Below are 27658 nucleotides of genomic sequence, written 5' to 3'. Positions count from 1 at the left end.
CACTATATACAAGATACACTCAAATATAAAATAATATATTACAATAGAGTTAGATGACATTACAATAGTAAAACACAGAGGACTTTATCCTCGACAGAAGACATAATTGTTGGCTCACACAATTATTTTACGCTTTTGCTTAACTGTCTACATAAATGGGAAGCACTTGAAAAGCAGCAGCAAATAAAGCAGATGTCCCACTCACTCCCCTTTGGGAAACACAAGTATCCCACATCACATGGGAGTCCCATCTTGTTAATGTCCAATGGAATGGAGTTACAAAGAGAAATGGCTTTTACTATGAAAAAGAAGATTGTCTGCCTATGACACCATCAACTCTAGCTGGGATTCGAGTGACACTGGTGTCATGTTCTGCACAAAACATGATGACATCTTATAAGTCACGTATGATTTCATACACAAGACATACAAAGTTGTCCAGGTTGGCGATGGCGCGCGCACACACACACACACACACACACACACACACACACACACACACACACACACACACACACACACACACACACACACACACACACACACACACACACACACACACACACACACACACACGCGTCTGTGTTTGTTCTCTGACTCGGATCGGAGAAACCAAGTCAGCCAGAATGATGAAACGGCAGAGACCAAACCAAACAGCACACTCAGCACAGGGCTGCATGCTGCAACCATGGGCTGTCAAAGTGTCAATACAAGCTGCTGATGTTTTCACTGCACAAGGAAGCACCGCTTTCAGATGGAGGTGTACGTTTTAAGTCAGTGGTTTTCAACCTTTTTCATGTCAAGTAAATTGATATGCATTTGGCCGCGGAATAAAAAAATAACTATATAAAGTAACTAAGTACATTTACTCAAGTGGAGTATTTCAATTTTTCATTAGTTTTACTTCTACTCCACTACTGAGGAAAATATTGCACTTTTACTCCACTACAATTATTTGAAAACAGCTCTATACGGTATATACTTTGGCTACTTGAAAATAACCAATCTACAAGCTCACACAGTCACAACACGTCGCAGTGTTGTGAGCTTCTGCTATTTTCACAAGATTTGTATACGTTTTGAAAACTTGAAATGGGTCATTTCATGCTTTAAGTATATTTTGATGACAATATATTTGTACTTTTCCTCAAGTAAATTCTGAATACCAGACTGTTACTTGTAACAGCATATTTCTACATTGTGGTATTACTTTTTACTCAAGTTTTTAAAAAATGGAGTACTTCTTCTTTCTACCACTGAGCATTTGGTTAAACAAACAGCTGATGATGGTAAAAGCACAGGACAACACACACACACACACACACACACACACACACACACACACACACACACACACACACACACACACACACACACACACACACACACACACACACACACACACACACACACACACACACACACACACACACACACACACACACACACACACACACAGGTCCATTAAGCCACTGCCTTTGCCTTGATGATGAGGCTGTTGTGATTTGAATTTTGCACCAGCAGCATATTTGGTCGCTAGAGGGCGCATGATGCACACAGGACTATAACTGTATTATTAACGTCATGATGAATGAATGAATAGCTGGCTTTATTATTATCATGGGTGTGTGGTGTGGTGTGGGTGTGTGGGTGTGATCATCAGTAAATGGGTCGTTTCATCATCAGATCACAAGAAGTAGCCTAAGCAAGAGGGAAAACAGACAACTACAGCTCATCAGGACAGAACAGAAAAGGTCAGGACATATACCTCTCTTTTACTAAACATACATACTTGTCTTCGGCTATTTGAAAATAGCAGATCTACAAGCTCACAACAAAGCGTTGTGAGCTTGTAGATCTGCTATTTTCACAAGATGTGTATACATGGTCCAAATAATGTAAAGTATACATGATTAGAACATGCTTAAACATTCAACAATTATTAAAAGTCTAATATTTCTGCAAAGTGCTACAAAACCTGTATATCCAGTCAATTTGGGGCATGAACAATTGATTGATTGATTTGATTGATGTACTTTATTTAGTAAGACATGAACAACAGTACATGAAAGTACACATTCACAAGAAGTTGAAGGATAAAATGATGTCTGATAATGGTGTACCGTTCATATTCACATGCTTTACATTTTCAAATATGATTTTATCTTTTAACATTTTGGACAAAAATAGCCAATTTTACATCGAGGTGCCCAGATGTCCCTATAAGTGCCCACCTATCCTGTATCCATCTCTAATCTAAAGTTGTTAAAGAATAATGCAACATTATTATCATGTCTCTGCAAATATTGTAATTCGCTAAACGCTAATTTATGCGACACCTAGTAGGCGTGGCTTGCAGCTTGCAGATCTTTTTGACAAGGAACTGGAATACGCTACATTTGTTTTGACAGCTGATTGAATTAGATTAGATCTCACAACTTTATGATCTTAAACAGCTCGCTGTTCGACGATCTGTGACAGAATGGCTCTGAGAACAACACGAGCGAGAGCTTTCTAACAACACGACCTGACAACAATGAGTAAAGTAGTGAAAATAGTAATAAAACCAACAGACCATAACAAACCGACCTGGGTAAAGTACACTTCCTGATCTACGTCATTAATGTTGCCATGTCCGCTTATTGTAAGCGACTTTGGGCTTGTGTTTCTCATAAAGTTACTTGTAAATATTGCTGGTCGCGTTGCAGTTGTTTGGGATTGTTTGTTTCTAAAGAATAGCTGCTTATTTGGGCTTGTTTCCTATCGTTGTTTAAACATTTGGCCGTGGAAGTGGACCCCCAATTGAAAATATTTTCAAGCAGGGACAATAAGGGACAAGATTTGTGTTGTTCATAAATATTTGTGTTGTTTCAAAAAATATTTCACGTTTTTCAAATGTGTTCAAGATTTGTTTTGCTTGCAGATTGGCTATTTTCAAATAGCCAACGCCAGGTTTACTTTAAATAGTCGCTTCTTTTGCGCTTGTTTTCATAGACTTGGTTGCTTATTTATCTCACATGATCTGGCAACATTGTACGTCACTGTTAAAGCAAAAAACAAAACAATACGCTCTGAATTGTGGGTAATGGAGTTTTTTCTCACTTGTGTTTTATTTCTCCTACTGATCTCTGTCTGAGGACCAGCGATGTACTTGAGTAAAAGCACAAAAGTGTTGGTATCAAAATGTGCTAGTGGAGTAAAGGTACAATATTTGCCTCTGAGATGTAGTGGAGTAGAAGTAAAAGTATTGAAAATTGGAAATACTCCAGCAAAGTAAAAGTGGCTGCTACTGAGTCGTATAAAGACACATTTCAGTATGAGCTGATTGATTATAAAGTAATAATATCGTATCGGTAGGATTCGGTATATTAACTATAAGTTGCGATGAATTCATTGGAAACACATGTCACCCTTTTCATCCAGGTCTATTATGGAGTCAAACAATGGAGCAGAGTATCAGAACTTTGAGGATGCGTTGCTGCAGGAGAGAGGCCTCTACAAAGTGAGCTACTCTCATGTGAGGAACACAAAGGAGGTGAGCAGGTTAGGTCACCGCTGTGGTCTAATACAATGCCCTAACCTACATCTATACAATAACAGACAATGCCTGTGTGATGTATGTCATCTATCTATCTAGTCTATCTGATCCTTCTCTGCAAAAAGTCACATGTTTGCTTTATGTTGTTGTGTGGTGTTGTCTTTTTTTTAGCGCTTTGGGTCATTCACGTCTCCCCCGGCGGATTACCCCGTCATGGAGCCCAGCCAGAAAAGGTAGATCTGTTTTTTGTTTTTTTTGGTGTCAATGTCATCAAACAAGTACTCTACTGCAGTGGTTCTCAATACAGGGTCTGGGGATCCCCTGGAGTCCTTGAGGGGGGTTCCAGGAGGTCCCCAGCTAAATGATTGATAGTTAATAGGAACCAAATGGACTAGCCTGGAACCCAGACTGAGACGCTCGTTCATCGTTTTATTTTTAAAACGCCGAACGAGCAAGAAAAAAAGACGGGTTTGTAACTCTGAGAGTGTACACATGGAACCCGAATGGAACTTTACGAGTCCATTTGGTTCCATGTGTACACTCCCAGAGTTAGACCTCCGTCTAAAACCGGGTTATAAACGTGAAAACTTTCACTTCACTTTAGCTGTCATATAGCTGTTTTTTAAGCGTCTATACTGTATATAGAAGTCTATATTATAGACGTCATTTCAACGACTGTAATTTAGACGGTCTATATATAGACTGCTGGACAGCATGTCTGATTTGCTTGAACATTTTTGCCCCATGTGTCTCTATGTACCTAGAAACCCTGTGGGTCGGACTGGCAACAACCCGGGCAGAGTGAAGCGGGTGGTGTCGTGCAAGAGGAAGACCCATTACTTAACGGTGGCTTGGAAGAAGCAGCCTGCTGCTGTACCCGCTACGAGGAGCTACGATCTGGCCAACAAGGAGAACGACATGTCCTCCTGCATGCAGGACGGGATCTTCCCCATGGAACCCTGGGACTTCCCGCCGGACGTCCACGATAAACACACCAACAAGGCCATCAGCGGAGCCGGTTCCAGACCCACCGACTACCTCACCTCCTTCCCAGAGGTCAGAAATCAGTGGCGCACAAAGTACTCATCCCCCAGTACTTGAGTCAGAGTGTAGATACTCCTGGTCAAATGTCACTCCACTACAAGTGAAAATGGCTCCTGTCATATTTGTACTTGAGTTAAAGTTTTTGAGTACTCGCTTTTAAAAATAATTAAGAGTACACATTACAAAGTACATTTTCTTTTTAGCCCACAAAGGTTGTGGGCTTGTAGATCTGCTATTTTCCCTATATTTGAAATGGGGCTTAAAGGACGACTTCACCCACTTTCAACCTGTCTTCATATAATTGGTCCTCACTAATGCTCATGATAATATGGCACCATTTTTGTCTACTTGGTCTGTGTCTCAGAGGAAGGGCTGTGGACAGTTCAGAAACCCGTTTACCAGAGACATCATCGATGGGGTATCCGAGCTAATAGAAACTACAGGCTTTCTATTCCTGGAAAGTTAGCATGCTATAATGGAAGCCATTGTTCTTACGTTAATACAAAATACCCAAGTAAAGTACAGATTCTCAGAAAATGTATTTAAAAGTACAGTTTACTCAAGTAAATGTACTTCAATACTGTCCACCACTGTCAGAAATATAACATCAGAAAAAGGTTGTTTTTGTTATTTGTGCAGGTGTTGTCGTGTGATCATGGCTTACCATGTACAGTAGCTGTTAGTCATGAAAAGGTATCCCAAACGCACAATGCATGTCTTTCAGCTGGCGTCGGATCACAGCACAATGATTGACGTGCTTTCTGCGAGGAGCCTGAGGTTGAAAGTGGCGACGACATTGTGGAAAAGAAACGCCGGAGAACTGCTGACGTACTTCCTGAGGTAAGTCATAAGCTGATCCTTGTTGTTCGGCTGTCACTTGACATTGGGTCTGTGCCGCTCATATTTCAACATCTTGTGACACAGTGTTGATTTCGTCGACTAAAACTATGACGAAAGATGTTCGTCGACTACCTTTTTTCACTGACGAAAACTAAATAAAAACTAAGCTATGATGACTAAAACTAAGACCAAATATATTTACAATTTCGTCAACAAATAAAAACTAGACCCGCCAAAATACATTTCAGTCGACTAAATCAACTGTAGGTTTAGTCGACTGTATAATCTTATGATATTTAGTTGACTAAAACTAGACTAAAAGTAAAACATTTCAGATGACAAAAATATGACTAAAACAAAATCAACATTGCTGTCAAAATCAACCCTGTTGTGACATCACTCTGTGCTTCCACACAGAATCCAAGACACGGCTGTGTTTGTTGACTTTCTGCCTGTGATAACCAAAAGGTAAGATGTTCTCTGCATCTTTGTGGAGTTTGTCAGCTAAAGCTGTGGGTTCTCAAAGTGGGGCTCCGGGGACCCCCAGGGGTCCTTGAGGGGGGTCCCAGGGGTGTCCCAGGTAAATGAGTTAATATAGCATCTAAATCATCAGCTATTTGAAAATGGCCGATCTGCGAGCTCTGTGAGCTTGTAGATACGCTGTTTTCAAATCTTGAGGAAATGTGAAAAATGTAGAATACTTTTGAAACGTTTTAACGACACAAATCTTGTATGGGGGGTCCCTGGCACAAAATATTTTCACATGGGCATCCGCTCGCCAAATGCATTGTGTATTAATTTGGGGGTCCTTGTTATGAAAAGGTTTGAGAAACACTGAGCTAAAGATGGAGTAAAAAGTGACTTTTATTACGATTTCACTACAGCCTCAATGAGGACTTCCCTGACCTCACCATTGGCTACTGTGTTGACCTCTTTCCATTGGTTAAGGACGTGCTCTCCCATCCGTATGAAGAGTGAGTATATGGCCTATACTGAGTAATCTAATGAACAGCAGATATAGCATAAATACATGGAATAACAATGACACATTTCAGAAGAGGGAAGTTGCAGGAGCGCTACTGGTGTCCCTCAAGCCACCGGTGCTCATGGAAGGGCACAATATTCAGGAGAGAGGAAAAAGTATGACCAAAAGGCATAGAAAAAGCCAGATCCAGACACTCAAGTGCGTTTGAAAAGTAAAAAAGTAAAAAAAAAAAGTAAAATGCCTAGATTTGGTTAGAGATATTAAAATACACCAACTTTTATGCCTTTTTGGTCATGAGTCTTCCTCTCGCCTGAATACGATGTTTTGTTTGATTCAAATTGATTAGTTAAAGCTACAATCCGGGATTCATTTGAATGAATGAAGTGTAATTGTTGATCGGCTATTTTCAAATAGCCAAAGTTGAAATAGGGCTGACTGGGTTAATGTTTGTTTTGTAATAATAATCCAAATCTACAAAGTAACTAGTAACTAAAGTTTTCATATGTTGTAGTGGAGTAAAAGTACAACATTTTCATCTGAGATGGAGTGGGGTAGAAGTCAAAAAAATATTGATAATTGTGAATAGTGAAGAAAGTAAAAATACCTCAAAATTGTACTTGAGAACATGTACTGTACTTAGTTACTTTACACCACTGAATATCGTTACTTGAAGCAGACTGTGCATCGGATTGGACACTTACTTTGCCATTTTCTTTCTTGTGGTTTAGACATTGTTGCAATTACCACTTTCCATCAGGAGAGGGAGACAAAGGATAATAGATTTTAACTTTAATCAGATGTATTTTCTTGCAGGTATCATACAGCGGGCTTAGTATGGATTAAGTCTGTTTTGAAAAACTGGTGGGAGGAACTTCGAGCAAGCGGTCATTCCGGACTTCCTGATCATTCACTGGATAAGTACGTGTCACGATCAGCATATTTACATTACATTGTGAACTTTACCGAAGAGAAGTGAATTCCCCCTCCTCTATTATGACATTCAGATTCAGATTCACTTTTATTGTCACTTAGATGCACAGGTACATACATGTGAACAACTTACGCTCAGAAGCTCCAATAATAAAACAATAAAACATGATAAAACAACCTAAAAACGCTCATAAGCAATAAATAAACAAACACAGGCAAATCAGTTTAAGGAAAGTGCATGGTGCAGAATACAGTTATTGCACGTTTCATTTTCCACTGTCATTTAACAGCCTGATGGCCTGTGGGAAGAAACTGTTCCTCAGCCTGCTGGTACGTGCTGAGAGGATCTTGTATCCCTTTACCCTTCTTGATTTGAGCGGGGAGAAAAGTATTTTATGGGGGTGGGTGGGGTCTTTAATGATCCTGAGTGATTTATTGAGGCAGCGCTGGGTGTAGAGGTCCTCCATACTGGGCAGCTCACACCCGGTGATTTTTTCTGCAGTACGGACAACCCTCCTCAACGCCTTGTGGTTTCTGTCCGTGCAACTGCCATACCATGATGTGAAACTGCTTGTTAGGAGGCTCTCTACCGTGCCTCTGTAGAAGTCCCTGATGGTGTTGGGTCTCAGGCCGAATTGCTTCAGGCGCCTGAGCCCGTACAGGCGCTGTTAGGCCTTTTTCACGACTGCAGTGACATGGCAGTCCCAGGTCAGGTCCTTCTCAATGTTCACTCCCAGGTATTTAAAGGTGTCCACCCTCTCCACCGCTGAGCCATTGATTATTACTGGTTGGAGCTCATCCTTCCGCTTCCTGTAGTCCACCACAATCTCCTTGGTTTTCCTCACATTTAGAGAGAGGTGATTGTCCATGCACCATTTCTCCAAGGTGGCCACCTCCTCCCTGTAGGCCGACTCATCGCCGCCAGAAATCAGACCCACCACTGCTGTGTCGTCCGCAAACTTCACAACATGGTTTGATGTCTGTGTCGCTACGCAGTCATGGGTGTACAGGGAGTATAGGAGAGGGCTGAGGACACAGCCCTGTGGTGCCCCTATACTGGCACCACATCCTTCTATAGAGGAACCATTGAGAGCATTCTGACGTACTGCATCACTGTCTGGTATGGGAACTGTACGGATGCCGACCGCAAGTCTCTGTAGAGCAGTGGTCCTCAACGTTTTCAGGCCAAGAACCCCCTAGCTGAGAGAGAGATGAAGCAATGTTGTATGAAATTGTGTTTCAGATAAACTTTTGCTGCTCTTTTTTCCCTCTGCACCTATAACTCTTTGCCAAAAATAGCCGATCTACAAGCAGCGCGAGGCGTTGTGAGCTTGTAGATCTGCTATTTTTGGCTAAAGTTCTCCAAAGAAAAGGGATGCTAGGGTTCAAGTAGTTAATGTAAAAAAAAATATCACACAAAGATTTGGCAGACCCCCTGTAGTAACTCTGAGGGCCCCCTAGGGGTCCCGGACCCCCTGTTGAAGACCCCTGCTGCTGTAGAGGATAGTGAGAGCAGCAGAGAAGATCACAGGTGTCCCTCTCCCCCCATGTCTGACTTATACACAGATCGATGTGTCGGGAAGGCCATGAGAATAATATCTGACTCCTCCCACCCTTCCCACCACCTCTTTGAACTCATTGAACTCTTTGAACTCCCCCTAAGCAGTTCAAGAGCTTAGGGGGAAGCACCAGCAGGTCATCATCCAACACTTTATCTATATTGCACTTTGAATGCATCAGCACTTATTGTTTTACCAATGTTGTCTGCTCTCTCTACTTTTTAATGTTTTTAACGGCCTCGCCTCTTTTTAATGTGTCTATTGTTTTTAAATGTGAAGCACCATGAGTTGTGGAGAACGGTATTATGCTCCCCTGTATGCCGAGTGTGTATTGTGTGAGTGACAATAAAACTGATTCTGATTCTGATGTAGGCCTACATTTTCCTCATTTATCAGCCCTTGTGTTGCTTTTTGCAGAAACTTCCATATCTTCAATCAGCTACTGTTGGAGTTGTGGCAACTGGAGCCTTCATTGAAATCTGTTCCAGGCATTGCAGGGGACATGGCACAGGTGAATATTACATGCACAGTATGGCAGTGGTTCTCAAACCTTTTCATGTCAAGGACCCCCAAAATGATATATATTTGGCAGCGGACCCCCATCTCAAACTATTTTGTTCCAGGACCCCCCCCCCCCAATGTTCGCTTTAAAAATATATATGTTCAAAGATTTGCACACATTTTCAAGATTTTTCTAAAATAGCAGATCTGCAAGCTCCGCGCTATGAGCTTGTAGATCTGCTATTTTTGAATAGCCAAAGTATAAAATATGGATAAAGGGGTTCAATGATTGTGACGCTTTATTAACAAATTTTGTCTTTTGTGTTCCCAATCCCTTCCCCCATACAGGTCATTGATTCTTTCCTGTCGCAACTTACCTGACGAGAGGGAGGATAGTGGATCTTTTCAACTTGTAACAGCCTCCAAATGGTAGAAGTACATCATAGGACGCTTAACCACTTTCAACCTGGCGTCCCTTTTTTGGACATGTCATTATAACAGAATAATTTTCAAACGTTAAAAAGAAAAATTATTTTCAAAAAAGTAAAAAAAAACAAACACCATTTACAAAAAATGTTTCCAAATAGCATAACTACAAGCTCACAACCATGTTGCAATGCGACGCATTGTGAGCTTGTAGATCTGCTATTTTTAAAAGATTTTTATTCTTTTGAAAACTTGAAATGGGACATTGTGCATAGTGAGTACTTTATGTTTGGTACTTTATGTCCAGAATATTTCTATATTGCAGTCTTGATACTTTTACTTAAGTAAGACATCTTAGTACTTTTCCCACTCACTGCAATGTTGTGACGTAGTACGTGTTGTGAGCTTGTAGAACGGCTAATTTGCTTCGTTAAACTGGAAATGCTGTTACCTCACAGAAAATAATGCCTTTTAAGATGTGTACCTGCCTTAAGGTCTTTGGTACTGACCGTTTTCACTGCCGAGTGAACCAGTACATTACGTGTAGCATTTGAAGTTTACATTAGACTTTAGTCTTTAGAATTACGAAGTACTGTAAACGTGCAATACAATTTTTAAGTGTGATGCGATATTTGATTGTAAGGACTCTTCTTCAGCATACTGTATGTTCTCACGTCGGCTGTGTTGTAATGATCATAGATACCGTACATTGATAATGTGATCATCATGCACCTTTGTGGATGTCTCAGAAAGTCCAAGGTATTTGTGAAAGTCAACATGCAGACGCTGTCCTTGGTTTGTGCCGTATTCAATATTTGTTTTCCCTCTCAAACAAACAAAGTAGACTTAATTGCAACACCAAAACTAAGGTTACTGTCTACTCTTCTCTATCAAGAGGCAATGTTGATTTACACATATTTTTGCAATGCAAATTATACTGTATACATGTCAACCTTCTGTATAGCCAACTGTACTGTACTATATGGTTATTATAAAGAAATGTCTTAAATACCCACATTTTCTTTTGTACACGGACACTGCACTTCACTTGGCTTAATGATGCAATATAGAATGCAAGGTTGGTAACCTTGTTGCAATGTCTGTAGAATGAATTTCACTGAGGTCCACTCAGAGTGTGTTACGTGGGAGAGGGTCTATGGTTTGGAGCCCGGCTAATGCAATCATGTATACAGAGCTGTAAAGTGGCCATTGGGCCACGTTGCCACGGATTAGTAACTTGTAGCCATGGATTATAATTGTTTTCCACCAATGGCCACTGCAGGGCTCCGTACATATAGAGTAGACCCCTGCAGCTCAAACACAACTGGACTTCAGCCTCATCCGCTCCCAAAGGGCATTCAGGAAAAACAAGAGATATGAGTTTACAATCTCAGTTGACATAGATAAGTAGAGGATTGGTGTGTCTCCAGTGAATTGTGACATGAAATCAGAGGTTGAAGTCCAACCGTGACAAGGTTACAGAGTCCTGTGTGTAGTGGTATAGGTATAGGGGACAGCATCTCTCTGTCTCTGACGCTTCAGTTGAACGTCGGCAGTCTAGTACCTAGTTTGCCCTCTGGTACGCACGCTTCCCAGCACAGTGTGTGTGTGTGCGTGGGAGAAGATTCCGGTACAGAGCTTTGCAGAGTTTTGACACGATTGTGCCACCTCGTACTGGTGGTGCCACAAAAGGTGAGCCTTGGACACTTCTGAATGCATTCTTTGTAAATGTAAAATGTTTCTTATGTTCAGCACAATTTTACATGTTTTTGTTTCTCTATTTTTTCTCTATTTCTCTTGAGAAATGGACAAATATTCTGATACATGTGTAGTATAGCGGTCTGCTGTATACTGTGTTATACTTAAATTATGTTGGTTTGACTGTAAAGCAACGACAAGGATGAGGAGTCTGAAGTGCTGGCTGCGAGTGGCAGTCTGGTTGATCATTACTGGGCTGCATGCTGAGCATCTCCAAGCTGAGAACCTCCATCTCCTGCCTGCGGAGGACAACAAGTTTGTCCTCAATCAGGGAATGAAAGGTACAGTCTTTTCTTTGTTTCTGTCACTTTCACTTGTTTTAGTGCCTACCTTTGTGTGTCTTTTCAGGGAAATTAAATGTGTATGTCATGACATGACACAGGTTTTAAATTTAACATGTCATTACACAATGATGTTACACATGGTAATTAGGCATACTGTGTGTTAAAGGACACATTGACAACATACAGACAGAGGCCGTGCATGAAAGCAAGTACTTATTTAGAAACGGCCAGGCAGTGTTTTCCAACCTGGGATAGGTTGGGAAACAGTGCTCTATAGATAATGGTGTAGTAAGGTCAAGTTTTTGCCTTGAAAGAGAGGTTCAGTAGTTGCTTTGAAGTGCTGCATACTTCCTTTTTATGACAGATGACATCACTGTCTGGATTCTTCTCAACGCTTGGGTCAAATTCCATGGTGTGGCCTCAAAACACTTACTGATAGGAAATATGATACGTGTTGTTATTCCATCTGAGGGAGTCTGATTATTACAGCTGTAGAGTCTCCTCTGCTTTGAGACTGGACAGCTTTGACACTCAATTTGACTCGAGACTTGAAAGCAGATTTGACCTACAGTATAGCCTGTCATGGCCAGACTATTCCAAAAACAATGACGCTTGAAATGTTATTAATTTAACCTAGTAAATGCTTTGCACATAGTTGACAGTCTGACACAAAGTTTTGTTTCATTTGGAGAAACCTTGATAACTGGCTGGTCACTGCCACGCTGATTATGCAGATGAGGGGAACACTCAGGACTTGTGACTTGACTTGTACTTGCACTGAAAGAGTATCACTGACTTGACAGTGGTATTCCCATCAAGAACAAAAGATGCAAAAGTTAAAAAAGCGAAAGTTGTCACTAGTTCAACATTGTTCTGTTCTATTCCATAACCACTTCCTGGTGTCCCAATTTGGGGCATTTCATTATAGGAAAAAAACAATGTAAAATATATATTTTTAAATGTAAAAAGTTTAGAAAATAGCAGATCTACAAGCTCTCATTGTGAGCATGTAGATAGGCTATTTTTGCCATTCTTCCCGGTTAATGGAGATCTTGATAATACAGTAACATTGGTGTTGTGATATTGTCCAACAGTGCTGCCCAGGGACTGTCATGAAATGCTGATGGTGTCTTCCGGCCAGGCCAGAGATGGCATATACCTCATCCGGCCAGGCGCCTCCACCATCTTAGCCTACTGTGCCATGGAGGAGGGCGGCTGGACGGTCGTGCAGCACATCACCATGAACAGCAGCGTCAACTTTGACTGTTCCTGGGCTGAATACAAGCAGGGCTTCGGGGCCCTCACCGGGGACCACTGGCTGGGCAACGAACACCTCCACCAGCTCACCCGGGGTCCCGGCCTCTACAAGCTGGGAGTCAAACTGGTGGATAAAAACGCCGTCACCAAGATGGGAGAGTACGACCCGTTCCTGGTGGAAGACGAGGCGTCCGCGTACAGGCTGAGACTGGGGCTGTTCCAGGGCACGGCGGTGGACGCCCTCACGCAGGACACCGAGAACTACCTGCACGACAATCAGAAGTTCACCACCAAGGACCGAGACAACGACAACTACTACCAGAACTGCGCCAAGCTGGAGTTCCAAGGGGTGCCGGGCGGGGGCTGGTGGTACGACGCCTGCGCCGGCGCCAACCTCAACCGCAGGAACGTCATCTATTGGCAGAAGGACTGCAACAAGGAGCACCTGTGCAAGTACGCCTGGATGATGGTGAGACCCTCAGACACGGTGAAGCTGATTCCCACCGGGCAGTGCGCCAAAGATGAGCTGTGAAGACAGCATTGACACAGCCAGGGCAGGAATTTCTGTGAGGCCACGAAGGCCATGGCCGTCGTTACCCCTCAGTTTGGCCTTGTGCCCCTCAAAAAAATAGCATGCCCTGAGGCCACAGTGGCCTTAATGCCCCAGCTGACTGTACCACTGACTGTTCTCCTCTGTCTCTTTCTTGTCAATATGTAGACACCAGTGTCTCTTTCTTGTCATGTAGACACCAGTGTCTCTTTCTTGTCATGTAGACACTGGTGCCTTTTGTTGAGATTCTGAATGATTAGCTCCCCTGAGTCCCCATCTTTACACCAATCCAGTGACTTTGATTGCTGCAGGGCTGAGCATGGATCAGATTGTAAATACCAGAATTTATTTATTACACTGCAGATAGTCTACGTATTAAATTAACCCTTAGTTTCAATTCTTTCAATGGACTAAAATCTTGTTTTATTTGATGGCCTTCCTGCCCTGACATTTGGCCTTTGTGCCCCTCAAAAAAGGGACAACACCCCCCTTCCGGAAATCTCATTTGCATTTCATTTCAGGAATCAAATACAAATCAGATTTCCGGAGGGGGGTTTACCAGGCTAAGGTCAAGTGGTCTTGCCCCTAAAATGACGAAATTCCAGTCCTAGACACAGCTATCAGTGAGGACAGATAAACTGTGTGATAAACTTTGTAAATTGATGACGTTGTTATCTTTGCTGAGACGTCTGATAAGCGACAATGAACTTCATCACGTTTTATCCGGAAATGCATGGATCTGATCACAAGATACTGTGAAGAAAGCAAGAATCAGTTGATTAGATTACATCACAGACTTTAAACATTTTAATGCAGGACTGCAGTTTGTTTTGAAACTCTTCTTCCATCATCTGTCATATCGACATGCTGTAGTACTCTTGGTCGAACGCAGATATTATTTATGATGTTATTTATCACAGATGAAGTGTTGCATGGTATCAGCTTCTTACACAATTAAAGCATATACAGTATTTTACAGATCGGTAAGAAATGCATGTGAATATGACACGATTGTTAAGATTGTTAAGATTGATTGCGTAGCATAGGGAAATAATGTAACTGTAATGTTCGTACATTGTAACAAATACAGTATAGGTGTTCAGAAAAACTCCCACCCACCTTACATTGAATGTAAACACATGTTGTTCTACATGTTTGTTAAAACCCTTCAGGGTCCACTCATTGTTTCACTCTACACATCTCTTCGCCGAAAATAGCCGATCGACAAGCTCACAATGTGTCGTGCTGTGACATGTTGTGTGAGCTTGTAGATTTGCTATTTTCACCTGAATTCGCCCCCAGAATAGTGGCGCAAGGGTTCATGTGGGTTCAATATGTAAACGGCACCAGATCATAAAAGGCTTTTATCAGTTTTACAGTATGTACTGTTATATGTTGCATACATGGCTGTTTGGGTCGCAAGACACATTTCAGTGCAAACTGACTATAAAGTATTATCGTATCGTAAATCAGTAGATTTCATGGTGATACATTCATGCTTAGAGAGTGATCTATTCAATATTTCCTCACCTGATTTATTTTGCCAGTGTGCTTGACATATGAATTACAAAAATGTTTCCGAAATGTTAATGTGGAACAAAGAATCAGGGTAAAATACTGTATACTGTATATACATTTAACCCATTAAAACTGGGAAAGCATCTGTGTCATTTTAGAATTTAGCGTTGGCTATTAAAAATAGCAGATATACAAGCTCACAATGTGCCACTCTATGACGCGCTGCGAGGTTGTAGATCTGCTATTTTTGAAAATCGTGAATATTTGTGTAAATATTTGAATATATATATATTTTTGAAAGCAAACAAATCTTCGCTGGTGCCGCTGTGCCTACAGTATAAGGTTGTAGGGCAACGATGAATGCTGGTCGGTAATTGGTTTGGCCTTATTTATTCACAAAGACAATGGGAAAAACAACATTCGATATTATTGTCAATGAGGAACTGTTCCAGCGAATAAAATAGTATAGTCCCATTGGGGTTTTCCAACAGTGGGGTGAAAGAACAGATAAATGGAAGGTGTTGCTGGATAGGACAACAATATACTCAACATCAGAGGGATGGACTGTGAGGACAGCATTTTCACAGCTAGCACTGAAGAGACTGTTTGTTTTGTTTTTGTTATTTCTGGGGGCTTTTTTGAGTCTTTATTTGACACGGGTACAGTGGAGAGACAGGAAAACACATAGGGTAGGACTAGGGGAGCGACATGCAGCAAATGGTCCAGCCGGCTGGGGATTGCACCTCATGGGGACTCGCTGTCAGGCATTAGAGCCCATGTGGCAGTGGTGTAAAGTAACTAAGTACATTTACTGTACTTAAGTACACTTTTGAGGATTTTTTTTACAATGCGTCGCGATGCAACGCATTGTGAGCTTGTAGATCTGCTATTTTTAATACATTTTATACATTTGAAAACCTGCGAAATGGGACATTCTAAATAATGAGTACTTTCTACTTTGGTACTTTAAGTACATTTTGATACTAATACTTTTGTACTTTTACTCAGGTAAATTCTGAATTTCTGACTTTTACTTGTAACAGAGTATTTCTACGTTGCAGTATTGATACATTTACTTAAGTAAAAAAATACTTTTTCCACCACTGCCATGTGGTAAGCGTCCCAACAAGTGCCCCCCCCCCCCCACCTCCCCCCACAGTGATATTGTGTAAATGACATTTTTGAGACATCGGATGAGACAATAAACGTCATTACATTTAATTCAGAAATACACAGACATGATCACAAAATACTGTAAAGAAGACAAGAATCAATCGATTTCATCACAAACAAAAGATAAAAAGGCTGGACTGCAGTTGGTTTTGAAGCTCTTTTCTTTTTTTCTCTGTCAAACCTTTTCTTCCATCTCCCAAATTACAGTGTGCAGATTTCTGTTTTATCACAGATGAATTGTTACATGACATCATAGCTTATTATTACACAAGTGAAACAACGCAGATAAGTACTTTACAGATCATTAAGAAGATTGATTAAGGTACACCAGGGAAAATAAATAATGTATTTGATTGTTCAAAGGAAAGAGGGAATTGTCCTGAGGATGGGGAATAACAAACAAATTGTAACCAATACAGAAGAATGCTGTCAAATCCTCCCACCCACCTTATTTTGGATGTAAACACTGTTTGTGATCTAGTTTAACCACATTAACCCTGGCATCCCTATTTTGGGCAAACGTTCTTTTCTTTTTTTCAAACATTTCCAAAACAGCAGATTTACAAGCTCACAACACAAGTTGTGAGCTTGCAGATCAGCTATTTTCGCTATTTGTCATACAGTACATACTGAGTGGTTAAGATGGAAATTGTGCCAGGGTGTCAAGTTTAAACCAGTATATTTCATGGTGATTAATTCATGCTTCAAGAGTGATCTATGAATTATATCTTTATTATATTTTCCAATGGCTAAATGTTTGCCATAATTAAATATGTGGGGAAGAATCAAGGGAAAATCAAATGTGCTGTACTGTATACAGTCATACCCAATCAGAAATGGCACATGTGGAAAAGGCGTTGCTTATCAACAGAGCTACAATCTTTACTTAGCAAGCACACTCTGACATGAAGACACAACACTTTATAGCCCTTTGTACTGTAACAAAACACCATAGTACTATACCAATATGTGCATTGTCAATACAAACACAACACTTACACAATGAAACAATCAGCATGTACTGTATTGTTTTGACATTTTGTGCGTACGACCACTAGTTTGGTTGAAGTAGGCTACTTCTGTATAAATGAGTATGTCATACTCATTCGAAATAGTAGTGTCAGTGGTGACATTGGGATAATTTCGTGATAATCTCCCATTGTATAATCGCATACAGTAGCTTATTGATTAAAGAACAATGTTGTACAGCCATCTCAATATTTGTACTTTTGATATCATCTGGCGGCAATACTTCAAGTACAGAGATCCAAGATGATCGTTGTAGCATACTGTATACTGATCTATAGCCATCATCATACCTCGTCCAGGGTCTCTCAGGGTTCCTTGAGCGGTTTCCAAATGGACCCTTAAAGGTCTGTAACTCTGACAATCCCCCTTTGAGAGTGCACGGGGGTCCTTGAAATTAAAACGTTTGAGAACCACACTGCGTGAGGTCAACAGAGCTTCACGTCAGCTTGGCACTGACCACAGGGTTTTGTCCGCACCAGTAGAGCTTCTCCTCCACCCGTTTCTTCTTCCACTGGCAGAGCAGCAGCATGCGAAATGTCTTCTGGAAGGTCTTGTTGCAGAGGGCGTAGCACATGGGGTTGACCGTGCTGTTGACGTAGCACAGCCAGTAGCCCAGGTGCCACAGGGACAGAGGGATGCAGTCGGAGCAGAAGGTGGAGATCAGCACCATGATGTTGTACGGCGTCCACGTCAGGATGAAGGCCAGCAGGATGGCACTGAGAGTCTGCGCCGCCTTCCTCTCCTTGATCAGCACCATCCTCTTCCTCTTGGTGATCTGGTTCTTCAGCGTGGTGTCCATGGGCTTGGACGCCGAGGAGGTGGACGGGACGCTCATGGACTCGGCGGAGGAGAACGTCGACGGCGCCATCTTGGTGTCCCCGTTTTTGCTGCTTTGCTGCTGGCCATCGGTGTCTTTGGCGACCGGTTTGAACTTGTAGGACACGCACTTCTTGCTCTTTTGGGAGTTGCTTTTGGGGGGGCTGTGGAAGAAGCCGTCGTCTTCGTAGTTGCTGAGCTGCTCGCTCTCGCTGCCCGCTGCGCTCTTGGTGGTCCCGGAGGCCTGGTTCCGGTAGGGGGGCTGGAAGGCCCCCGGAGACACGGGACGCTCCTCGTCCTCAGAGGAGGCGTAGCTGTTGAAGGTGGTCAGCTGATCGGCTTTGGACCACTCGTCGTTGGTGGCGACCGCCGACTTGACCGCGTTGCTGCGACTGGACGAAGACCAGGAGGCCTGGTTCCTGTCACGAGCCGCCGTGCTCAGTTTGAAGCTGAAACAGGATCTGATCATGGTTTTCTGGGGCTGGGCGACTCCAGTGTCTGTGGAGTAGTTGATCCCCTGAAGCTCCGCCAGATCTTTGGTCCTCTTCTCTGTCTCCTTGTAGATCCGACAGTATAGGATCGTCATGACCGACACGGGGATGTAAAAGGCGGCGATCGCCGTCCCAAATGTTATCACGGGCTCCGAGAAAAACTGAATCTGGCACTGCCTCTCCGGGACGGTTCTTTTCCCCACAAAGTACTGCCAGCACAGAATAGGCGGCGCCCACAGGATGAGCGACACGAGCCAGGCCAATCCGATCATGACCCCGGCCCGTTTGGGCGTCCGCTTGGCCCTGTAGGTCAGCGGCCGGGTGATGGAGAAGTATCTGTCGAAGCTGATCACCAGCAGGTTCATGACCGAGGCGTTGCTGGCCACGTAGTCCAGGGCCAGCCATAGGTCACAGGCCAGATTCCCCAGCGCCCAGTAGCCCATCAGGATGTACGAGGTGTACAGGTTCATGGAGAACACGCCGATGATGAGGTCCGCCGCCGCCAGGCTCAGCAGGTAGTAATTGTTGACCGTCTTCAGTTGGCTGTTGACCTTGAAGGAGAGCATCACCAGCACGTTTCCCACGATGGTGATGAGGCTCACGATGGCGGACACGGTGGCGATGGTGATGACCTCCCACAGACTGTGTGTCGCCAGCTGGATATCCGCCTCGCTGGCGTTTACGGTGGCGTTCTGGATGGTCACTCCTTCCATGGTCTCGATATCGTTATTGTGATATTATAGGAGATGATTCATTTGATTGGTCATTTTTAGCACGGTTTCCTGGAAAGAGAAGAAAGAGGGGGAAAAAGTCATACTCCTTCTCCTCATATAACCTCATATAATGCATTGAGGTAGTAGCCACTGGGTGGCAGTGTTTGAGCAAAAATATGTGACTGGCCACATAATGGTATAGCAGCCTATCCACATTCACTGGATTTGTTTGTTGTGTAATAATGCAGACTAGATGTAATATTTTGTGCTTACTGATTAATCCTTTGAATCTCCTTTATAAAGGAATCGGCTGACATAGGTTTAAAAGCACTGATACGCCTATTCATCATTATACGATGCCATACAAAACTGAAACTGTTGGAATTCTTAGTTGTACATGACCACATAGTTTACTCTTATTTCTCAGTAAAAAAAAAAGTTAAATGTTTCTGAAATAATTCACCTCTGAAGCATTTGCTGGTCTCAGGCAGGAATAAGAAGTAGAAAGTAGGCTACTTCTTTTTTTCCAAAACTAATTTGTCTTTCTTTTTTTCTATGTCTGTCATTCTTTGGCTATTCAAATGATTTAAAAAAAATAATAATAGCAGATCGACAAGCTCATAGCGTGGCACTCGGTGCTCGGTGCCGCGCTATGAGCTTGTATATCTGCTATTTTTGAATAGCCAAAGAAATCAAAAAATGACAAAGATGTGTTCCCGGATTGAATGGGTAAAAAAAAAAAAAATCTCAGTGGTGTATTAAACAGCACATGTCTGTCAAACATAAGATGATTATTTCAGTATAGCCGCCCGGTGACATTCAAAATAGCTCGGCTTGCAATTTGAGTGAGTGCACATCTGCAAACAGACAAGATGGGGACGGCCGTGTTATTTTTGGTTCTGAAGCTTGTTTGAATTGTCTGCTGCTTCCTAACCACGTGTTTGAACAGCTACTATGGATGAGAAACGAGAAGGACAGTAATGTTAATGTTCAGTGCTTGAAAGCCACCGCTCACATGGGTGACTTGACTTGAAATTCACTGTACTGTGTTGACTGAAGAAAAAATAAAGTGTTTTTTTGGGCAATGGTTTGCTGTTACAGTGGCCTTAAATCTCAATCCTGTGTCAGACTGACTGTTGACGTTGCATCAGTTTTACAGCTTGATTTAGTTGGTGTAATATCCTATATCAGGGGTCTTCAATGTTTTTCAGCCCAAGGACCCCTTAGCTGAGAGAGAGAGAGAGAGAGAGAGAGAGAGAGAGAGAGAGAGAGAGAGAGAGAGAGAGAGAGAGAGAGAGAGAGAGAGAGAGAGAGAGAGAGAGAGAGATGAAGCAGGGACCCATATTGTATTACATTGTGTTGCAGATTAAACGTTTTCATAGGCTTGTTTGACAGCGCTATAATCAGTGTTGTATAAATGTATGTTTTTGAATATGTTGGATTCATGTTCATGTGTATTTTCAGACATTTAACCACTTAAACTGTCAATAAATAGCCGAGCTACAAGCTCGTTGTGAGCGTGTAGATTGGTTATTTTTGGCAAAGGTTCTCCTCAGAATAGGGATGCTAGGGTTCAATTGGTTAATGTAAAAAATATATATATATATATATATATATCCTATCACACAAAGATTTGGCAGGCCCACTGTAGTAACTCTTAGGACCTCCTGGGTCCCGGACCCCCTGTTGAAGACCCCTGTATAAAATTGCCTAATGTGTTGACGGTGGACAGTGGGTGGACCTCACAAACGTAATGTGAGGGATCATGATCAATCGGTCACACCAGGGGCCACATGTGGCCCCCAGCTGATAACCGGCGGTCTCTTCGGTAGGAGACACAAAGAGTCTCCTTTGTGTCTCCTACCGGATACATTGGCATCTTTATTATTATCATCAAATGATTGCATGAATTCAATGCTGGGGTGTGTAATTGATAGAAAATAAGTAATTTGTTGGGTGAACTACTCCTTTAAAACTAACTTCTGAAAGTGAAACAGTATGCTAGTAGTGACTATACTAATTATGTCAGTCACAGCACATTTTAAAGAGACTATGTTGGATATTCCTCTAGCTCCTGTCAGGTTTGAGACGTGTTATAACAGTAACCATAACGAACAAGACGTCTGTCATTTCCCTTAAATCTCTCTATCAAGTTTTTATGGCGCTTAATTCTGACATGTTATTTTGACATGTTAACTTTATAGCAGATGAAAGTCACTCTTTACTCATACTAACAAGTGCAATCTAAAGCAGTGGTTTTCAAACTTTGTGTGGGCAAGGCAACTGTATCCATGCAAAAATAGCCTCATCCTTATCCCTACTGTAATGTACACATTTGTTTTATTTACAAAATAAATGTTCTATTCTAGGATTTAGTGTCTGTATTGGGAAATGAGTGTGCAGAATGTACTGATATGCTGCAGTACATTTAAAAATAGTTCATAACTTTTGTATGATTGTATATCATAAATATAGTGTGAGGTTGTCACAAAACCCCAAGGACTTCACTTTGTCTTGCGGCACACCAGGTGCCTTTGGCACACCATTTGGAAACGACTGCAAAAGTAACACTGTGCATTCAGCTAGGCAGTGTGGCAGCTGTACTACTGTATAGTAGTTCTCAAAAATAGTTTGCGAGGGATGTCCAGAAGCAAAGATTTTTGTAAAGATGTTCGCTTGAGAGCCAATGCTATACAGCAGTGGTTCTCAAACTTTTTCATGTCAAGGACCCCCAAATGGACACTTAGCCCGCGGACCCCCATTTGAAAAGATACATTTTAAGGACCCCCAGTTTGACATGCATTAGGGCTACGGACCCCCATTTAATGGCATTTCTATCTCTGGGACCCCAATTCAAGTTGTAAAATCAATGTCAACTTAACTCTGACTGAGAGTGTACAAATGGAACCAAATGGACCCGTTATTTGGTTCCATTTGAACACTCTCAGAGTTACAGACCCATAAGTGTCCATTTGGTTCACTATCCATCATTTAGCTGGGACCCCCTGGAACCCCCTCAAGTACCCCTGGGGGTCCCCGGACCCCAGTTTGAGAACCAATGCTATACAGCACATCAGATGAGATTCAGTGCAGAGTGCAGAAATAGCTTCAGACATTAAACATAACATGCTTACTTGAGCCTAGAACTCATGACTCCCCAAAAATGTAATTTCTCTTTCACGGGACTTTACACCTCTGGGTATGTACAGAGAAGTGCTATACTGCAGTAATCCACTTTCTCGCCAAGTACTTTGGGGTCAGAGCTTAAATGATGACCAATTATCATTAAGCACAGACACCTGTGTGGTTTATTCCAGTCCTTCAAGCATAACATCTGGCCATGGAGTGGATGATGAGTCCAGAGGGAGCTCCATGGGACCAGATGAAATTAAATAACAGTGCGTTTCCAGACACCAGGTGCAATGTCCTACTTGTATTACCTATCCATGCATTGTCTGTGCTTTGTTGTCCAGACAGTAAATGAAGCCATTTGGGTCACACTGTCGCAGTGGTGTAAAGTAACTAACTTGAGAATGTTTTACTTGTTTTACTGGAGTATTTCCCATCTTCTGTACATTCACTTAGCTCCACTGCATCTCTGAGGCAAATATTGTACTTTTACTCCACTACAATTATTAGAAAACTTTAGTGACTAGTTACAGATATAAATTATTACACTATAAAACATACATGAACCACTTTAGCCTTATTTTATACCTAGGCTATTTGAAAATAGCCGATCTACAAGCTCACAACGCGGCATTGTGAGCTTGTAGATCTGCTATTTTGAAACATTTTAGTACTTTTACTTTTGGTACTTTAAGTACATTTTGAAACCAATACTTTTGAACTTTTACTCAAGCAAATTTTGAATTCCGGACTTTTACGCAACAGAGTAGGCTACTTCTACATTGCAGTATTGATACTTTTACTTATGTAAAACGTTTGAGTACTTTTCCCACCACTGCACTGTTGCACTCACCCCGTCACTTCTGGTGACACCAAAACAACTCCTCAGCCTTTAATATGTTGTATTTTATTAAAGCCAGACAGCTTGTTGATCGGCTATTTTTGAAAAACTTAAATCAAATAGACTATAGAAGTTTTTCAAATTGATTACAATAGATTTTGCATTTCTTATGTAAAATATCTGTCAAGATAAGGTAAGGTAAGGTATAGTCAGTATAAGACTCTCCAAAATCGGAATCAACATACTATTAAACCCAAAATTTGGCATAGATCGGGCTCTATATTTTGTTGTTAATCATTTGCATTTTGCTGGCAGGAGCTGGGTTGGTGGGATTGCCAATAGCAGCCGGAGGGCGAACAGATAACATTCCAATCACCACAGGTGGTCCTCTTCCAACTCTGAGATTGCACCTTCGGCTTCATTACAGTGACATTTCATATCACGTCACTCAAAATAAAAGGCCGCTGTCTCTCCACCGGTAGATAGCCAGATGGTACCTCCTCACATCTGTCTCTCATCTGTTCAGCAACTTTAAATGCACACTTTCTACTTTAGCAGCACAAATTCATTACTGATTTGATGATGATGGCACCTTGCTTTCCGGCACTAAGTCACTCCAATGTCCTCCTGTCCTGTTCCTCCTATTAATGGAGCCCCATTAACCCGTGTCATTTTATATTTAGCTAAAAAGCATTATTTTATACTTGGCCTATAAAAAAATAGCAGATCTACAAGCTAGTGCTATGAGCTTGTAGATCTGCTATTTTTTGAAAAATGATGACAATTTGTGCAAATGTTTGAATATATAATTATTTTCACACACAACCAATCAGATGGTTCCATCCCTTCAGGCTATGGCACGGTAGAACCTCACTCGTGTCGCAGTGTTATTGTTTGTAGCCTGCTGGAGCAGCCTGTCCTCTGTGCAGAATGTTTGTTACCAAGTTGCTTATTTCTAACCTTAAATGTTTTCAGATACATATTTTAGTGTGCTGATTAAGTTTACATGAGTAATACACAGACTGTGTATTACGTCATCTTGAATGAGATTCAGAACGGAGTAGTTCTGTAATTAAAATCAACTGTGTTTGGATGAAGGTGCAGCTACAGTATGGGAATCACACAGGTGAACGAAATGAAGACTCATTTATATTCATGAAAGTGTATCTATGTCATCATGTTTTCGTTCACAGGAAGTCATTGAGATTGACTTTTTAGGGACCTTTGATATAAAAATACACACAAATAGGTTTTTGTTAAATTATTTTGGCATCTATTGTTAGGTATGCCCATATGATGACCACGGATATGCTCTAAAATTGTGAAAAACGTATTTTTCATTTTACTAGTCCTTTAAACATAGAGCAAAATTGACCAGATTTGGCTCTGTGTTTATAGTATGTTCTGTGTATACAGTATGTCTGCTCTTCCCCAGGTGTTTCTTGTGTATCTTATTTGGTAGTAATGTTCCTGTGCTTCCTGTTTGCCCTTGTAGCTGTTACCTGTCTTGTCTCAAATTGATTAGCCCGCGGACCCCCATTTGAAAAGATATGCCAGGGACCCCCATAAGAGAAGATCTTTTACGGCTATAACAGTGATTCTCAACCATTTAAATTTCAAGGACCCCCAGTTTGACATGCATTAGGGCCATGGACCCCCATGTAATGGCATTTCTATCTACAAATGGAACCAAATGGACCCGTTGGGGTCCATTTGGTTCCATTTGTACACTCAGAGTTACAGTTCTATAAGGGTCCATTTGGTACCTAATCTATCATTTAGCTGGGGACCCCCTGGAACTCCCTCAAGGACCCCTGGGGGTCCCCGGACCCCACTTTGAGAACCAATGTTCTAGCCAATCCTGTTGAATGTCAGCTGATCCACTGTGTCTATTTAAACACCCCTGTGTAGACAGTCCTTTGTCAGTTGATCATTCAAATGTTAGTACTCTCATGTGTTTGAGCATTCAGTCTTATGACCATAGTGTTGTTCCTGGTTATGTTTGACCTGTCCTGAACCCTTTGGTCAACCTTTTTTATTAAAACCCTTGAGTTGGATGGGCCTCCATTGTCTTGCATTTGGGTCCAACTCCTCACTCACCATGACAGTAAACCTGTGTTATGATGACAATAAAGATTATGATTTCTATTTTGCTGGGGACACTCACTGCCTTGTACAAAGAAACGTTCCATGCCCTTACATGTGTCGTGCACTGAGCTGAAAAACGCCGCAGCTTTGCGTCTTTACACATTTTAAAGTTGTGTGCCGTAGGTTTGTGACAGGTTTTGTGTGTATAACAGGAACGTGGCTCAGCCCAGCCTGTGTTCTGTGGTGTAACAAGTGTGTTTTCTCTTCCAGTACAGAGAAAGAAGGTGGGGCTGTGACGCCATGGCAGAGCGTGCTCAGTGCCAGGTAAGCAATGAATTAATTATGACAGACAGCTACGCACGAATGCTTGAGTTGTTGAATTTGGCTCCTGACTCAGTGATGACAGAGAGAGAGAGAGCAGTGGACCGTCAGTGCCGACAAGCATTTTAATAGCCTGTGTAAACTGTAGCTAGTATAATGGTACACTCAGATATTGTGTGCTAAACAACCGCTGCATCACTATAAATAGTACATTCTGTTATAGTTTGGAGTGTATAGTATCAAAAATAACATGGGGGGGAATAATAGCCACATGAGGCTGTTCCAGGAGTACAAAAAGCTATTAAAAAACAGAGATAAAGTTACTTGCTTTTGTCTAGCCTCCTTCCCGAGTTCAAGCTCAGATATTTTGAGCGCGATTTGATCTGTCTGTCTGTGTATTGGGGCCACGCTCCCAGGTGCATGCCACATTAGACCAGGCATTTGTGTGATTCATGGCTAGAGCTTTGCCTCAAAGTGGTGAAAAGATTAGCTTCTCGCCCTCAACGAGCAAATTGCGTTTCGCCCTCCCAAAGAATGTGATGTGTGGATCCTCAGAATCTACATTGTGTTCTGTTCACAAGCGTCGCCCTCTAACAGGGCTCTATGGATGAACTTACAACCTGGTGTGCCTCTTTTGGGCATATCATTACAGGTCATTTTTTGATTTGAGCTAAAAAGCATTATTTTACACTTTGGCTATTCAAAAATAGCAGATCTACAAGCTCGTAGGCTACAGGCTTGTAGATCTGCTATTTTGGAAAAATCATGAAAATATGTGCAAATCTTTGAATATATTATTTTAAAGCAAACATTTTTTAACTCAAATCTTTGCTTCTGGGGGTCCCTGGAACAAAATATTTTGAGATGGGGGTCCACGGCCACATAGGTATCATTTTGGGGGTCCTTGACATTCAAAAGTTTGAGAACCACATATAGCAACATAAGTTTTTCAGAAAACTGTTAGGATTTTCTGTAGAATCGGTTCCTCAGGCCTCAATGGGTTCAAATGTTTTTAAAAAGGTATACCGTATACACACACACACACACACACACACACACACACACACACACACACACACACACACACACACACACACACACACACACACACCACCTACAGTATGTTGCACCGCCGCTCCTACCAATATGTCTGAGTCATCGGGGGCTTTGTCATACACGTATGTCTGTGTCCCTTTTATGCCCATATATGGATGGAGATCTCTGTACCTGTGTCCCTTTTACGCCCATATACAGTATGAAGATCTCTGTATCTGCCAGTCCATGTCCATTTTATGCCCATATATGGAGATCCCTGATGTCATATTACCATACCCTGTATATTGGCATGCCCATCTATTTATTTGTTGGATCGGCGGTTCTGGACAACCGGATCTCCCATATCGGGTTTGTTTGTAGTTATGTCAGTCTGAGTCATAGTGACATGCCTATGGGCGTATCGGGTTTGTTTATGGTTATGTCTGAGTCAGAGTGACATGCTACAGTATACAGTATATGGGCGTATCGGGTTTGTTTATGGTTATGAGTCAGAGTGACGTGGCTGTGTGTGTGTGTATATATCGTTTTTTTTCCTTTCTCCAAAACGTTCTAATCTAGAGGTCTCACAATAGTTAGGGGATATTTAAAAAATCTGGCAATAAATTCCTTACCAAGAAATGTCTTCACCAATGTGTTTGTAAAGGTGTCTAGTAACACATCTCATAGACTGAAATGCAGTTTCCCTAGGGGAATTTTTGACAGCTGCTGAAAGTTATGCGGGGGAAAAAAACACATTTTAATTCTGTTTTAAGTAGCATGTGAGTGGTCAAACTAGTTTTTTTTATGATTCTGAATCGAATCCATTGCAAGC

General features: G+C 41.8%; 4 protein-coding genes across 4 annotated transcripts in view; 2 read left to right on the top strand and 2 right to left on the bottom strand.

Annotated features, from left to right (window-relative positions):
• acp7 (acid phosphatase 7, tartrate resistant (putative)) overlaps positions 1 to 2610 on the bottom strand; it is a 37555-nt gene extending 34945 nt beyond the window's left edge. Inside the window, exon 1 of the mRNA XM_084043916.1 lies at positions 2576 to 2610. The gene's annotated coding sequence lies outside the window, so the exon portion shown is untranslated. The remainder of the gene's footprint in view (positions 1 to 2575) is intronic.
• Positions 1695 to 10987, top strand: LOC311035615 (KATNB1-like protein 1). The gene is made up of 10 exons (XM_084043917.1): positions 1695 to 1754; positions 3424 to 3535; positions 3710 to 3771; positions 4303 to 4594; positions 5307 to 5422; positions 5840 to 5890; positions 6307 to 6396; positions 7221 to 7325; positions 9314 to 9407; positions 9746 to 10987. Exons 2-10 carry the CDS (start codon positions 3431 to 3433, stop codon positions 9776 to 9778), a joined length of 948 nt encoding a protein of 315 aa, XP_083900043.1. The 5' UTR covers positions 1695 to 1754; positions 3424 to 3430; the 3' UTR covers positions 9779 to 10987.
• Positions 10988 to 11723: 736 nt separating this feature from the next.
• LOC311036102 (fibrinogen-like protein 1-like protein) lies at positions 11724 to 13654 on the top strand (the record flags this gene model as incomplete). The annotated part of the gene is made up of 2 exons (XM_084044623.1): positions 11724 to 11862; positions 12960 to 13654. 2 exons carry the CDS (start codon positions 11724 to 11726, stop codon positions 13652 to 13654), a joined length of 834 nt encoding a protein of 277 aa, XP_083900749.1.
• A 4174-nt stretch (positions 13655 to 17828) lies between these two features.
• Positions 17829 to 19412, bottom strand: chrm5a (cholinergic receptor, muscarinic 5a; the record flags this gene model as incomplete). Its single annotated transcript, XM_084044941.1, has 1 exon — positions 17829 to 19412. The coding sequence occupies one exon, from the start codon at positions 19410 to 19412 to the stop codon at positions 17829 to 17831; it is 1584 nt and encodes a 527-aa protein (XP_083901067.1).
• Positions 19413 to 27658: the final 8246 nt, after the last annotated feature.

This window comes from Gymnoscopelus microlampas (assembly GCF_963454915.1).
Source record: "Gymnoscopelus microlampas genome assembly, chromosome: 20".
Taxonomy (NCBI): Eukaryota; Metazoa; Chordata; class Actinopteri; order Myctophiformes; family Myctophidae; genus Gymnoscopelus; species Gymnoscopelus microlampas.
Note: the sequence above shows the minus strand (reverse complement) of the source record. Positions and strands in the feature narration are given on the sequence as shown.